Source organism: Tyto alba, unplaced genomic scaffold, assembly GCF_018691265.1.
Source record: "Tyto alba isolate M040663 unplaced genomic scaffold, T.alba_DEE_v4.0 Super-Scaffold_9, whole genome shotgun sequence".
NCBI classification, from domain to species: domain Eukaryota; kingdom Metazoa; phylum Chordata; class Aves; order Strigiformes; family Tytonidae; genus Tyto; species Tyto alba.
In genome coordinates, this window is record NW_024881330.1 from 25,764,252 (window position 1) to 25,779,554 (window position 15,303).

The window sequence follows — 15,303 nt, forward strand, 5'->3', positions numbered from 1 at the left end:
TATTCTGTTCATTTAATTTTCTGTCTCGCCTATCTTGAATTTGCAGACACGCGCTGCTTCTGCCATTTCCCCTCCCCCCTTCAGTCTCAAAGCCACTATCATTGAAAATCAGAGAGATTCTAGGCTTCTTCATAAGGTGCTTCAACTTATAAACCAAAAGTTTGATCAAACATACAATCAGTTTATGCCCCTTGAAAGTGCCAATGTTATAAAGTTGATCTCATAATCCAGGAAGGGTTAATTCAGCCTAGAAAAGTGTCATCAAATACCAGACATTTGAAGTTTTTGCAAAAATATTGCAAATTGTACAGCTAGACAGTTTGTCAGTCAAATTACACAGCCTGTTCCCAGCCACAGGAAGACCCTTTGCAATGTTTTTCCAAAATGTACTTTCTCCATTTTGTTTTACATAGAAAAGCTTTGTCCTTACAAGAAAGGAAAAAAAAAAAAAAAAACAAACAAAAAAGGTACAAAAAAAGATATTATTAAACACTGAAGTTGAAAGATCAAGAAGTTTATCTGGACTCCAGCAACTATAACACACTCGTGTTGCACACCTTGTGTTTTAGTAGAAAATGTTATTATTGCTTGCTACAAATCAAGTTACTCAGCACTACTGAAACCATGAAAAATCCTAAATTGTTCAGATATGTTGTGTGCAAAGGGCTGTTTGGCTACACGTCACCCATTTATTTCAGCATCTTCCAAAGGAGGCAGATCTTTACCCGGACGGCATTCGCTGCAGTCTGAAGCGACCATTAACACTCTGATATATTCAGAGTTGTATTGAGCGACTGAAGGTGTACAGCATGGCTACGCCAGCTCTCCTGGACTATAACTTCACCACCTGGAAATTCCTTTCCTTTTAGCTGCTCATGTCTCAGAAGGGCATTGCATTTATGTTTATCACCTCTTCTTTTTTCATTAAACAGAGATTGAATGGGGTAGGTGACCTAATGCAGAAGTTTTCTAGGGCTTTCAGATGTGTGACTTGGAAACTTTACAGCCCAGCTAAGGTGCTTCAGCTTAATAATTGTTATTAGCCCCTACTCTGCTCCCGTGAGATCCCACATGGAGTCCTGCATCCAGCTCTGGGGTCCCCAGTACAAGAAAGACATGGACCTGTTGGGTCCAGAGGAAGGCCACAAAAATGCTCAGAGGGATGGAACATCTCCTCTAGGAGGTCAGGCTGAGAGAGTTGGGGGGGTTCAGCCTGGAGAAGGGAAGGCTCCGGGGAGAGCTTAGAGCGGCCTCTCAGGGTTTAAAGGGGGCTACAGGAAAGATGGGGAGTTTTCAGAAGGGAGTGTGGCGACAGAACAAGGGGCAACGGCTTTAAACCTAAAGAGGGTAGATTTAGAGTCGATACAGGGAAGAAGTTTTTTAAGATGAGGGTGGTGAGCCCCTGGACCGGGGTGCCCAGAGCGGCTGCAGCTGGGCTGGACGGGGCTCTGAGCAACCCGACCCAGCGGGAGACATCCCTGCTCTGGCAAGGGGATGGGGCTAGGTGCTCTTTGAAGATTCCTCTCGACCCAAACTACTCTGTAAATCAAGACTGTGCATATTCAAGTGCTAATTAAACACGCATGTTTAATCAATAATTAACTTATTTAATCCATTATTAATTAAGATTTGTATACTTAATTACCTCTGCTCCTAACCACCTGCTTTCCAAGCTAACCGTAGCACTCCCACCTCGACGGAATCTCCCACCTACCCTCCCCCCCCGCCGCGTTCAGCACTTTATTTCCCCAAACTTCGCAAATTTACCCGCAGCCCCCGGCGCCGGTAAAGGTGGGGGCGGGGCCGGAGGAGCCCGAGCCCGCCCCGCCCCCCCCCCCCCGCCGCGCGCCTGCCCGCCCGTCACGTGCGTTAGCGACAGGCGGCGGCGGCGCCCATTGGCGGAGGGGCGGGGAGGGGCGGGGCCGCGGCGGCCGGGCCGTCAGCTGCGCGCGGCGGCCGTGACAACAAAGGGCTCCGCGGGGCGCGGAGCGGGCGCGGGTGAGTTCGCTTCGCGGGGTGGGTGTATGTAGGGGGGCGGGGGGCCCGGGGCCCTGGGGCCGGGCGCGCTGCCGGTGTCCCGGCTCGGTCACGGCGGGGTGAACCGGTGCGAGCAGAGCGCCCGGGCGAGGCGGTGGGAAGCAGCAGCCGCGGAGTTCCCCGCGCGCTCCGCGCCGGCTTCTTTCTCTTCGGAAAGCACCGGGGGCCGGGAGGGTTTTGCCGTTTTTCCCGGCTGTCGGGCACCGGGAGCCGCGTCCCCCCCCGCCCCCTCCTCTCCCGGCCGGGGCGCGGGGCGCGGAAGGGGCGCGGCGGGGGGGAAGGTGCGGGGCGGCTGCGGGGGGTGCGCGGCGGGAGCGGCCTGCTGGGGCCTCCTGGTGGCAGCGGGAGGGCGGCGAGCCGGGGCACGGCGGGACCCGCAGCCAGGCTCCACCAGGAACCGCAGGAGGGACTGGGGGGGATGTCTTTTTTTTTTTGTTTTGTTTTCGCTTAGCATGCAGCCCATCTACTCTGCTAGGAGAGAAAGAAAGAAAAAAAAAAAAAAAAGAAGGGGGGGGGTTATGTGACAATACAATACCGTTGACACGCATTGGGTGTGTTATCTGTAACAACAACCTCTTAATCACTACTGTAGCTGAGTCAGTTGTTCCTAGTCTTGTCTTTTCTTGCAGCTGATGGTTCCTGTCGCAGAGCTAGAGTTGTACCTCTCCTTCAGCCTCTGTCTCGTTTGCCTCCCCTAACGAAGGCCCTTGATAACAGTGTTGCTTCTTGGTCCCCATCTGACTTGCACAGTAGCATCCAAGTGTGGCATTTTTAAAGGCACTTGTCCAAAAGGATGTCAACGAGTTTCTAAATGATTCATACAGCTTTTTTGGATCTTACTTGGGGTGGGGGAAGGGGAAAAGGGGACAAACTCTTTTTGATCAACAGAAAGACATTTGTGGGTCAAAAGGTGTAGTTTGTTTAGCTTACGTTCTTGGGAACAGGGATCTCTCACTTTCTTGTTAGAGGTTAATGATTTGATGTTGCTGTGATGCCTATGGAGCCTTGATACAGGAGTGTGAGCTCTCATCTTGCTCCACTCTATGCACAGAACAAAAAAACAGCCTCTGCCTGGAGGTACTTCTTGAGCTAGGACGGAGGCAACGCATGCGTGTAGGAGTACAGGGAAAGCCAGCACTGATCAGCAATTGCTTGCACTATGGCTTGCTAGTTAGCCTAAAGAAAAACCAAACTCTTGTTTCTAGGCCTTGTGCCAGAAGAGGGTTAGGAATGGATGTGCAAGATAACTGGAAAGCTACAGACTTCAAGCTTTCACTTAGAGTCCATTTCCTTATCCGTGGCAAGCTCTGACTCTGTAATAAACCTTCTCAAGATGATGCATAGGAACACTGCGGGCATTTGGCATTTCCTTAGGTAACCTATCCGGGGCTTAGCGACCTTAATGGTTAAAAGCATTTCCTGCTAGTAACCACTGAAAACTGAACTTTACTGCAGTTAAAAGCCACTTCTGCTTGCTGTGAATGTAGAAGGAGGGAATAAATGTTTGCCCCTTAACATAATTGACTACTGTTGTCACTTTTTCCTTTCCTCTGCTAAGCCTTTCCGTATGTAAAATTTTATCATTTTTCTTTAGACTTCTGATCATTCTTGTAACTCTCTTGAAGAGAGCTCAGATGTTTAATTGTTAAGTGTGGTCCTAGAAACCAGCCTTTTATCCCTACTGCAGCTGAGCCAGTTGTTCCTAGTCTTGTATTTTCCTGCAGCTGATAGTTCCTGTCAAAACTAGAGTGCAGAACTTCTTGAGTTACACTGTCCCTTTTCATATTGCTTTTGAAGACTACTTTAAATTCTAATCCTATCCATTTGTGCTGTTTGAATAAGGAGGTAGCTGCATAAATGTCTATAGGAGCAGTACTGTAAGGAGCAGGTGCTTATCCTTGCATTGAAGAAGTAGGTGATGGAGTCCGGTGTCCGGGGGTAAGGTGATGTAGGGAGGCCAAAATGACCCTTTAGTATGAGAGTTACAGGGTGAAGCAGGGTATACTGGCCTTAAATAATCTTTATGGGTTGTATCTTCTTTTAATGGCTGGCTTTGTCTAGTTTAATGTGTTATTCCCTTTCTCTTTCTGAATGTGAACACTCATACCCTCTTACATGTCTATGTTCTACCCTAGTTAATTATGAAATGGGTATTTAATCTGTAATAATTCTGACATGCTGTGATAACTTAAATATTACTATAGTGAAATTAACGTATAAAAACAGTGAATATTTTTCTCACAGCCTTTACTTTTTCAGCTGCTTTAATGGCTTCTGTTTATTGGCTCATGCATAAATATTCAAAGATTATTAAGCATGCTGATCTGAGGTGGTTGAACATTCAGCTTATCATTACTAATGGGCTTTTCCAACTGAACTGCTAAATGTAGAGTTCAGGCTTTTGGGCACTAGTTACGTGTATATTTAGGGAAGTGTACTGAGGAATAAACATTGGTTTTAATTGAGCATACAAGTTACTTAGGCTTACCTTACATGATCAGTTGGGCACTTGCTGTGAAAATGATCCCACCAGTAAGTACATATTGCACTTTGAACCTGAAGATGGGACGTGCCTTCCTGCTGTGTTAACTTGTAGGCAGTGGCCCTGAACTCTGTGTGTGATGTGAGAGAGAAGAAACGCTGCCTTGGGCACCCCGGGAGCCCTCACAGGAGTATTTGTGAGAGGTGTGGGACTGTGTCAACAGAGGAGATGCATTGTCTGGAGCAGAAAACATGTGCTTGCCCTTCACATCTCTCTGACCGGGAGGAAGACGGGCAGGGAGCTGGGGGGATCACCTTGGTGAGTGTAGGCACAAGACTCCTGTACAAGAGTCCTCTCCTCCCACTGGAGAAGGTGGGAACCAACGGCTGAACAGACCTTTGCACGGGGAGGTGCTCAGCTCTGAGGAGAGACCTAGGCTTTTTCTGTGTATCTTGCTGGGAGGGAACGGTGAATGCCAGTGAAGCTGCTTCTCCTCTCAGGGGGAAAAATGTTCACTGGTACCTCAGACTGCACTAATGAGAGGGTTTTTAATTTGTTCCCTAGGGGTGTTATCCGTTTCCTTGTCATTAAGACCCTTATTGCTTTTTGCAGGTTTTGCATAAACTGTTTACCAGTCATGCCTCTGCGTGTCCCATACCTAAGCTGATAAAGCATCTATGCACTTTAATCTCAAGTCTATGCCACTCTGCTAGTACAGTGTGAGCTGTGCCTTGAACCTTGAATACAAAATCCTGCCAGCCAAAGTCTTGTTCCTGCCTTAGTAATGTTCCAGAGGTTAAATAACATGCTCATGGGAGAGATTGATAGCTTGTCCAGCCAAGAGCCAGAGTTCAGCGAGAAAGAAGACGACGAGTGGATTCTGGTTGACTTTATAGGTAAGATGTCTGTCAAACGTAAGCTCTGCCTGTGTCCTGCTCTGGCTCTTACTTCCATGTGAAGAAACCAGTAGTTTAGGAGAAACTTTACCCAAGCAAAACCAGTATGGATTAGAGTATAGGGTGTCTTCCAAACAAATGTACCAAAACATGTTATGTAAGCTGATGAGAAAAATGATGTCAGGTTTATAAGCCTGACATAGGTTTCGGTAGAACCACTTGTACAGATAAAATATATTTGACCTATTACGCAATTGTATTGCTTTACTGATAACAGTTGTTTTACATGTCTAGCATGGCTTATCAGGGAACTCCTTTTTCCCCTCCCCTTGCTTTTTAAAAAAAAAAAAAAAAAGTGTATGTGCTAATAAGGGTTTATTTCTTTTTCTTTGTTTTGTTTTTTAATATTCTGTTTCTGTCTATGTGTGACCTTGTTGTTTTTGACCACCTGCAATCACCAACATCCGTGGGTTCCACTCCACTGACAAATGGCCACCTACAGCAGACACTTGCACTAATTGCTCCGTGGAGAAAGCGGACATCGCTGAAGCAACAGCCGCAGACAGCTCACCCGTCTTCTCTTGTTTACCATCTCCCTTGGAACACTTGCCAGAGGCCAGCGAGTCTTGCTTCATCCAGTTTGAGTCGTGTCCCATGGAGGAGAGTTGGTTTATTACCCCTCCCCCATGTTTCACTGCAGGTGGATTAACCACTATCAAAGTGGAAACCAGTCCAATGGAGAACCTCCTAATAGAGCATCCCAGCATGTCTGTGTATGCTGTCCACAATACCTGTCACAGCCTTAATGAGACTGGGTGTGGAGATGAGGAGTTTCACAGCCCAGGTAGTCCCAGGTACGTCTGACTTCTCTTGTTGAGGAGCTCTGTTGCTGAAAATATCTGGTTTCTACTTGATCAGCTTAGACATTTAATACTGAATTTTCCAGCTTATTTCAGAGCAAGTGAATAAAGCATGAATACTACACAAGGTGGGTAGGGTGGTCAGGGCTGCCTGCCTGCTTAGAAAAATGTTACACAAGATGACAGTGTCAGGAAACAGTTGGGTATGCAATTTTGACACTTGGAATGAATATTTATGGAGCCTAATTATTGCCCTGCAGAATATGCTCTGGTCCTGTTGAAACTGGTGGCAGTTAACTGTATAGGTGGTAACATAGATTTGAAAGCACTTTTCCCCCCTTCATAGCTTTGTGTATTTTTCATAACTGCTAGTACCCTTTCAGTCACCTCATCAGATGGAAAAATACTACTTTAATTATCCTGATAGGGAGGTCTGTTTTGACTTTTTTTTTTTTTTTTATTCTTCAACCTAGTGATAGATTAGGACAGGATTAAATTTTTCTACAGGTGGCTTGTGGAAGAAAAGCAAATTGAAATATTCCACAAAACTTATTCCCCTCAAGGTAAAAATTTGTGTTGCGAACTTCTACTTTTAGCAAGGTAAGAAGTTGTGCTTTTTGGTTTTGGGTCCTAAAGGGCTGGCCAGGCAGGTTCATTGTGGAGACGTGTTTGCCATGCACTGCTTCTTCAGTATTAACTGTATAGTATATAGAGCTATACAAGTATGATATTACACAGATGTGTACCAATAGAGTATGTCTTTGCCATTATGACTCCATAATCACCCACGTGTTCATTGATTTGGAAGTAATGGAGTGTTTTTTCAATCCTGGTTAATAACAAAGACTGACTTTTTGTCCCATCTGGTGCTTACCCTTTGAAACAAGTAAAAAAAGTATACTAAGCTTTTGTTATACAGGAAAAAGAGTGTAGTGGTAGATTTGCTGTAGGTAGATGCCCATTGTCTTTTCTCATCAGCTCCTTGCCATATTTAAAGTTCTTAGTTCAAAGAAACCAGTGACTTTGAGATGACATGCTGCTGTACAACATTGAAGTATAGTGCTGATACCATTAGTCTTAGATTGGGGGATTTGTGTAATTATTTGGGGAGGGCAGTTTGTGATGTGAAGCATCGAGGGTCTACCTTAACGTAAATCGGTGGGAAGCAATGAGCACACAGCACCTTTTTAAAATGAGGGTTTGGAGGAATCTGCAGGAGAACTGTGGGCTGTGAAGCATGCCCTGGTGAAAGACAGTAGACCAGTTTAGATAAAGTACCAATTTGCAGTGGATAGTAGTACACAAAGTCGGATACTGACTTCAGTGTGCGTTGAACTGGTGATACTGGTATAAATTCTTCTGGAGAAGAATCCTGTCTTACCTTATGTAATACAGTTAAGCTGCTTTAATGTGTGGGGATGCTAAAGCTGTGATGATCTTAAACTGGTGTGTGATTAAGTTTGTTCACACTGAATTCTGTGCTGTTGCCTCATCAGAGCATCTAGGCTTTTGTATAGGTTATTTTGGGTGGCAGAACTGGAAGGAGACTTATGTCTAAAGCTGAGGTAGACTACAGAAACTGGGAACATCAATTACACTGATAATGCAATAAGTTTCAAAAGTTGTTTTTGAAAGTCTGGTGGTTTAATGGTTGGCCATTTGACATTGTAGGGCCAAGAAAAGCTGCTTAAGGCACACTGGCACAGTAAGTACTACTGTTTTGGGACAATGCTTTTTGTTTGATCAGGCTGCTAGCAACACTGCTTCCTCTAGAGCCTTGTCTGCCAAAACAATACTGGTTTTAGGACTAACCTTTGTGCCAAATTATGTTAATTGATCAAGCCTAACTAAATCTGCTTTAACAGGCCAAAATGCTAAGTGCAGAAAAATTACTTAAATATTAATTGGTGTGGGTTCTGAAGCCTTTAATGTTTCTTGTGACATCTGGCTCTATAGCACAACTAGCAGGACACTTTTGCTTTCTAGCAAGATAGATGCTGGGGGCGCAGCAGTGAATGTATGTAGCGGCAGTCTGGCTTTAGACAGAGCCCCTCTAAAATTACATTTTGACGATATTGATGGAGGCTCATCAGTCTTGTTTTCTTGGTGCCTGGGGCTCACTAGTGCCAGGCTACCAATGGCAACCCCTAAGATGTCAAAATGCTACATTTCTGAAGAGTATGTGGCCTTTTAGCTAATTCAAACCACCTCTGCTATCCCAGTTTCACTTTAAGATGACAACCAGAAGAGCGTAGGTTTGCAAGCTAGTGTTGGAAGGGTATTTGATAAGAGGGGGAAGCTTAAATATCTTCAACTAGCAACTTTAAACCAGTTTTTCTATTTTTGTGGAGAAAAATCTATTTGTTCCTTTTAAATGCTTTTCAAAGCAAAAGGATGTTGTATAAACTTTCCCCTGTTCATCAGGCTAGTCATATTTTTCCCGAACAAGTCACAATGCTTTATTAGCAGTTAATGCCCTTTTGCTAGCTAATGACATGCAGCAAGGGCATGCTTAGGAAATACAGGTTCTGATAAATGTGATGTGGCTTCCTAGATCCTCACAACTTTCCTCAGAAAGGCTTCACTTGGAGTTCCACCTCCAGCAGTGTTGAACATGTTAAGGGATCGCCCCATATAGAAAGCAGTAGCCCCATATTTGCAGTCACCCTCCTGTAAATTAAACTGGTGTAATCTGCATACTAAGTATATACAAGACACCATGAATTGATTTGTGCTGTTATTCACTTATTTCTTGCTTTGTATTTCAACTGCTAGGTTTAGGAAAATATCCAGTGAATAAACAGGGGAAAACCAGCATGTCACACATGGCTATTCTGGAGTCTGTAGGCTTCAGTTAGTCATACCAAGCTACCCAAGGAGCCAAAAGCAAGTGGATTTGGATACTTAAAAAGTAGAAGGGAGGGCATATTCCCTTGCTGACAGGGAGTATTTCACTCCAGTGTGGAGTGGGGGGAGGCAGAAGAGCTCACTTCTGTGCCAGGTACCTACAGCCCCCCCAAGAGCAAGGCTACAAGGGTGCATCATGGGCATGGCAGTCCAGACTTAGGTCTACAGAGACATCATGCAATAAATGAAAGTTAAGATCTTCCAGAAGAGACTTTATTATAGAGTCATGCTAGTGCTGAAAAACAGACTTCCCAAGAGAACTCTTGCTCGTGCCTGAGCAAGCTACTAGTCTTGCAGATATCTTTCCTGAGCACCACTGAGTTGACCGCTAGTCGTTGGGTCCTGGGTGGGGATAGAGAAGTCAGGCAACTCTGGTGCCACTGGTTTCACACCACCTGTGGCACTCAGACTTTTGATTTGCTTTGCTTTTAAAACTGCCAGGCTATTTTTAACTTTGCTTTGGAAGTTTCAGGAAACACCAGTGATTGTTCTGTCAAGTAGGGAAGTCCTTTTTCAATATGTCAGTCCCTGCTTGCATAGGCTGTGGGTTTGTTTTTTCACTAGTGCATGATGGAGTAAGGGTTTGCCAAAACTACTGACTCTCTCATGAAATCTAGAGGGCTGGCTGAGGAACAATCTTCCTAAGTTATTTCCTGTGTGTGTCACAACTGGTCTGTCTTTCCCATTCCTCTGCATGAACGCTGTTTGGATTTACTTGTGTGACTGGCAGGCCAAACATGCTATCATTAGTGTGCTTCTGTTTTCAGACTGAACCACCTATGTTCAAGATGATTTTAAACCAAACTTTGCCTGTTGGATAACTCCAAGTTTTCTAAAGCTGGAGCAGTGTGACACACATTGCCTTATATTTCTGATCTGTATTTCATCTTGGGCTTAGGGAGGTGGGGTGGAGAAGGAAGGGTACAATGGTATAAGACACCAAAAGTCCAGAGGCTATTGTGGTGCCCTCACATGAAAAAACTGTTAACAGCACTACACATTACCTACCAGTGTGGTTTTCCTAAAGTGGCTTGACCTCGCCTCAGCCCAAATCTCTGTCCAGTAGAACAAGGGTGCCCTTTTAAAGTGATGGATGTTGATGCCTATGTTCTGCCCTTCATACTTTGCGTGTCTTTCCAATGCACCTTAGTAATGACTGATATCTGCTTGTTACCTTTCTAGACTGGAGGCCCGAAATGAAACAGGACAGCGTGTTCACTGCTATGTCACAGCTCTTGCTACTAGTTCAACTTTTCTGGAAAAAAATAAGAGCTTTCGTCCTACCCACTGGATAAAAGAACATAATGAAAGACACTATCTCAACAGAAATGGTCTCCGTCGCCAAAACCTTACCAGGGATTGCCACTCTCGGCAAATCAAGCACAATGGACTGTTTGTTCACCAGCCTTGCCAGCGTCAGTTCAATTACTGATGGCTCTTGTGGTTTGTAATCTATGGTCTAATTGTTTTTTAGGTTGCTCTTGTTTTCATGCATAGGTAAGTTTGGTCAATCTGAAGCTGATTGTCAATCCCTCAAACACAATCGTAACTAATGTTGCGTTCTTTTGAAATGACACATAAATCTCTGAACATCTTGCAGCGAGTTCTAAACGTTGATGTTAAATATCAATGTCTTGGAAGCCTATCAGTATGATAGTTTGTGTGCTTTTTTTATAAACTGTGATGTATAGACGGATTCTTGGTTGGTATTTTCAAGAAACTTAACTGGGATGGAAATCAGTTACATTTTCCATTACTCAACTTTGAGTTAGAAAATTTGAGGTTAGCCATATGCTTTAATGACCAGTACTTGACAGCTTGTGTATCTGTCTGTATTCAGCATATATGATTACTTTCTAACAAGGAAATACTGTAGCTGCTGGTGGGTATTACATAGCTATGCTGAACTGTTACCGGAAGGACATGTAATCTAAATTGCCTAGTACCTACTTGTGTTAGTGGAGTCTGTGTAGGTGTGTTGGGTACTTGATATAGATATTGGAAAAGGGTGAAATGTCCTGCCAATACTGTTGCAGTGTGATAGAGCACTGGTGTTACTGATGTAGTACCTCACAGTGGAGTGGAAGGAAAAGTGGACCTATGGGTTAAGTGCAGATGCACAACCCCGGGAGCTGAACTGTTTTACTTGGTAGAGTTAGAGTTCTTACTCCCTTTCTCTAACTCCTTCTGTCTTTGAAAGATTTATTTCCCCCACCTGATTTCATTTAATCTCTAGTCTAGTTAAAGGAAAAAGATGGTGGATCAACTGTTCTTTTAATCCCATCAGTAGCTGACTGCTCATTAAAGAAGTCAAGCTGATGGATAGCTAGTTCTGAGCTGCTAATTGCTGTTCAATTTTCTCATTTACAGATTGAGAGTAGCTCAAAATTAGCTAGAAGGAAGCTTTTACTAGAAGTTCTCCTAATTTTCTCTTTCAATGAAAATGAAGTCTGAGTTAATTGTAATTGGAAATGAAGGGCAGTGTGTGGCAGGGAGAAGAGGATGCTGAAAAACAGTCTTACAGAAAAAAACGCGGTGATAACAAGTTGTATAAAAATTGAGATAGATCAGCAGTGGTTGTTCTCCTAGCCCATTGGGGTCAGAAGGACTGGATAGGAATTCTGTGGACCAACAGGAAAGAAAAGCCATTCAAAACTAACAAGTAGTTTTCTTAAGAACACTGTGCAAGTTGTTTTGGAAGTTGACAGGCACTTAAAAAAAAAGCTCTTCTTTTAACAAAGTGTGTATTACACACACATGGCATGCCAAACCCTGATAGATCAATCTGTGAAATAGATTAAATGGCTATGGAGGTGAGGAAGCAGAAATCTGCACTGAAAGAAGAGGGGAAATAAAAGTAAGTTTGTCCCCCCTTTCTGTCAGTGCTGAATGTGACTTACGTTTTTTTTTTCCTTGTGTTTAGTGCCTAGGGCATTAAAGTGTTAACATTACATTCAACTATGTCTTCCAGTAGTCCTTATATACAGAAGTTAATATAAGGAAGCATGTGAGGAGGGTTTGAAATTAGGCAAGATCAATAATGTGAATTATTCCAGACCTATGAAGTATTTTAAATTCAGCCAAATGCTTTAATTTCACTGAAGCAAAACCCCCAACAATTTGGACTGACCTTGATGTTGTGGTACTGTCGCACATTCTGCAGCTGGAATTGTTGTGGAACATACTTAGTGTACAGGAAACAGTGTTTATAGCCTCTGTTTCACTGCAGATGTGCTGCTTCACTGGGATTAGTTAGGATTGTTGCAAAGGGATGTTGACACATAGCTAAATATATAAAAGCAAGAGGTGCTTTCCTTGAATACACTAGTCTTTTTTTTAAGGCACATTGAATTCACATAGACAGTGTAAGAAAACAAAATTGGTCACATCATGAGTTTCTAAACCAGATTTTGTTACTACTCTTTTCAGCACTTTGTGCCCATGTCCATACAACAATTCTTTTGTGGTCCAAATACTCTGGTTTATCTGCAAATAGCTGTAGTTTCACCAATCTCTCATCTGTTCACAAATACTCTTACTTGCCTCGAATTATCTACCTTTATCACTCCAACTTTTTGTCTGGCTTAAACTTCCTTCTCCTCACTGCCAACTTTCTAGCTCAGGAAAATTCTTTGCTTGTATTTTTCTTTATATAAAGTAACTACATTTCCTTCAGCTTTAATTTTCTTAAAGTGAAATGAAGGAAGATGGAGTCTCCACCTCCCTGTGTTGGAAGGAGTAAGTAGTCCTTTAACTCTTAATGGGAAGATGGAGTTTGAGAGTATGAGGCTCCCAGGCATTACAATGAGAGCCTTGGTCTGTTCTTCTCAGTAGGCAAGTAAATGCAACTTTAGACTGCTCCTAGAATTGGGAGATACTGATCTTTTTATACTACATTACTAGATGACTTTCTGGTGATGAAAACCTATATCTTTCAGGATATAAACTATTTTGTTGCACAAAGCTGTGCTTCTCAATTTGTAATATTGGAAACCATATTATTGTGAGATAGTACTGCATCAATGGCTTTTTGTTAATTTGTTTTATGTATTTATGTTGGTCTAGCCCTGTTTTGTGCCTGGAGCTATTGGGCAATTAGATTTGTTTTGGTTTTCTGTTTTAATAGTGAGCTGTGTGGCTTTTTATATGGTTTTTGAATTGTATTACAGTGTGTGTTTTTTCTTGCAAAAATGGAGGCCTTGCACTGTCTCATACTGATTGATATTCAAGAATCTTGCTGAAACTGTATTTTCATATGTATTGGTCAATAGACAGATTTGCATTTTAAACTGTGCCTTCTACACAGCAAACTTGAAGATTCAAAAGGGACATTTCAGTTAGGATTAATACTGTACATCAGTCTATGCATATATGGCAGCTTCTCTCTAGAGCCACGTCTCTATTTGTAGCAGTCCTTTTGATATGGAAGAATGTCTGGTTCTTATTTTTTAATAGTTAACACAAGTGAAAACCTGACAAAATACAGCACTTTGCCAAAAAAGTAGCATTGCTTAACCAGTGTGTATTTACTAAAGCGATCTTCTGTATTTTGTTTTCATGGTGCGTTCTACGCACCATGGGGAGGCATGATCTTAACTCTCAATAAAAAATGGCCTATTAAATTGTCAGTCTGTTCTTTTATGGTACAGGTCAGCCAAAATCCAAATGCCTAGGCACCCCATTCAGGTGTGGTATGTACAAGTATTGAGTATCTCTGCTTGCTCTCATACAGAAGTTCCTCTGGGAATCAGTTTGCATTGCTGATCAAGTGACAATACGTGGTCTAAATAGTGTTACACATCTCTGCCAACTTCTGCATTTCCTGATCAGCATCCAGAAGTACCGTAGACAAACATGACAAAGATATAAACACATTACCCCGTAAAATATGCATGGGGTGGGGGGGAAGGTTTTTCCTTATCTATGCTGAACCTCTCTTGTTTCAACTCGTACCCATTACCTATCATCCTTCTGCTGTGCACACCATCAAAGTCTGTATGGAAGGCTGCTGTTAGCATTCAGTAAGTGGAAGCAGGAACAGGTAACCTGTGAGGGACCTAGAGATCCCATGCACGTGTCCAGGGATGGGGTTAGGGGAGCCAAGCCAGCTGTTTTGAACCTGACAAGGGATGTGGAGGACGATAGGCCTTCCACAGGGATATCGGCTGCAAAAGGAAGATCAGAGAATATGTGGGCCTGCTGCTAAATGGGACCTGGGTCCTTGTGACCAAGGACATGGAGAAGCCTGAGGTACTCCATGTTGTCTTTGTCTTGGTCTCTCCTGGTAAGACCAGTCTTCAGGAACTGCAGGCCCCTGAGGCCAGTGGGAAAGGCTAGAGCAAGGAAGATCAAGTTTTGGTAGAGAAGGATCAAGTTAAGAAATACCTAAAGAGATGGGACATACACAGACCTATGGGACACATCAATGACTGGCAAAGGAGCTGGCTGATGTCACTGTGAAGCTGTTTTCCATTATCTTAAAGGTTATAGCAATGGACAGAATTCCTGAGAGCTGGAAGAAAGAAAATGTCCTTCCTATCTTCAAGAAGAATAAGGGAAACTACAAGACAATCAGTCTCACCTTGACTTTTGGGAAGGTGCTGGAGCAAATAATCCTGGAAACCATTTCCAGACATGAACAAAGTGACTAGGAGTAGCCAGAATGGATTTATGCAGGGGAAGGTATGCCCAGCAACCCAATACCCTTCTACCATTAGATGACTGTCCAATGAGTGAGGGGAGAGCAGTAGATGTTGTTTATCTTGACTTTAGCAAGGCTTTTAACACTGTCTCCTATGACATCCTTGCAAACTGATTAATCAGGGACTGTGTAAGTAGAGGGTGAGCAGGTGTGTTGAGAACTGGCTGAACTGCTGTGCTCGAAGGGCTGTGATCAGTGGCACAAAGCCTAGCTTGAGGCCAGTTGGTACTGGTGTACCCTACCAATACTGGATCTTACAGTGCTAAAAACCTTCATTAATGATCTGGGTCACGGGGCGGAGTGCACAGTCAGCAAACTTGCAGAGGACAGGAGTTGTTTATACACCAGAGCGCTGTGCTGCCATTCAGAACTGACAGATTGAAGAATTGGGCTGACAGGAACCTCGTGGAGTTCAACAAG

The 15,303-nt window shown here is 43.5% G+C and overlaps 1 protein-coding gene across 5 annotated transcripts; it reads left to right on the forward strand.

The window, feature by feature from the left end:
* Positions 1-1,915: 1,915 nt before the first annotated feature.
* TP53INP1 (tumor protein p53 inducible nuclear protein 1) lies at positions 1,916-13,804 on the forward strand. 5 transcript variants are annotated; one of them, XM_042786098.1, is made up of 5 exons: positions 2,398-2,588; positions 5,132-5,415; positions 5,921-6,269; positions 7,947-7,980; positions 10,365-10,492. In XM_042786098.1, exons 2-5 carry the CDS (start codon positions 5,304-5,306, stop codon positions 10,380-10,382), a joined length of 513 nt encoding a protein of 170 aa, XP_042642032.1. In that variant the 5' UTR covers positions 2,398-2,588; positions 5,132-5,303; the 3' UTR covers positions 10,383-10,492. The 5 variants fall into 5 exon arrangements, with proteins under 5 accessions (XP_042642028.1, XP_042642032.1, XP_042642031.1 ...); XM_042786097.1 differs by having other exon boundaries at positions 2,400-2,588; positions 5,918-6,269; XM_042786094.1 differs by lacking the exons at positions 2,398-2,588; positions 7,947-7,980 and adding an exon at positions 1,916-1,998 and having other exon boundaries at positions 5,918-6,269; positions 10,365-13,804.
* Positions 13,805-15,303: the final 1,499 nt, after the last annotated feature.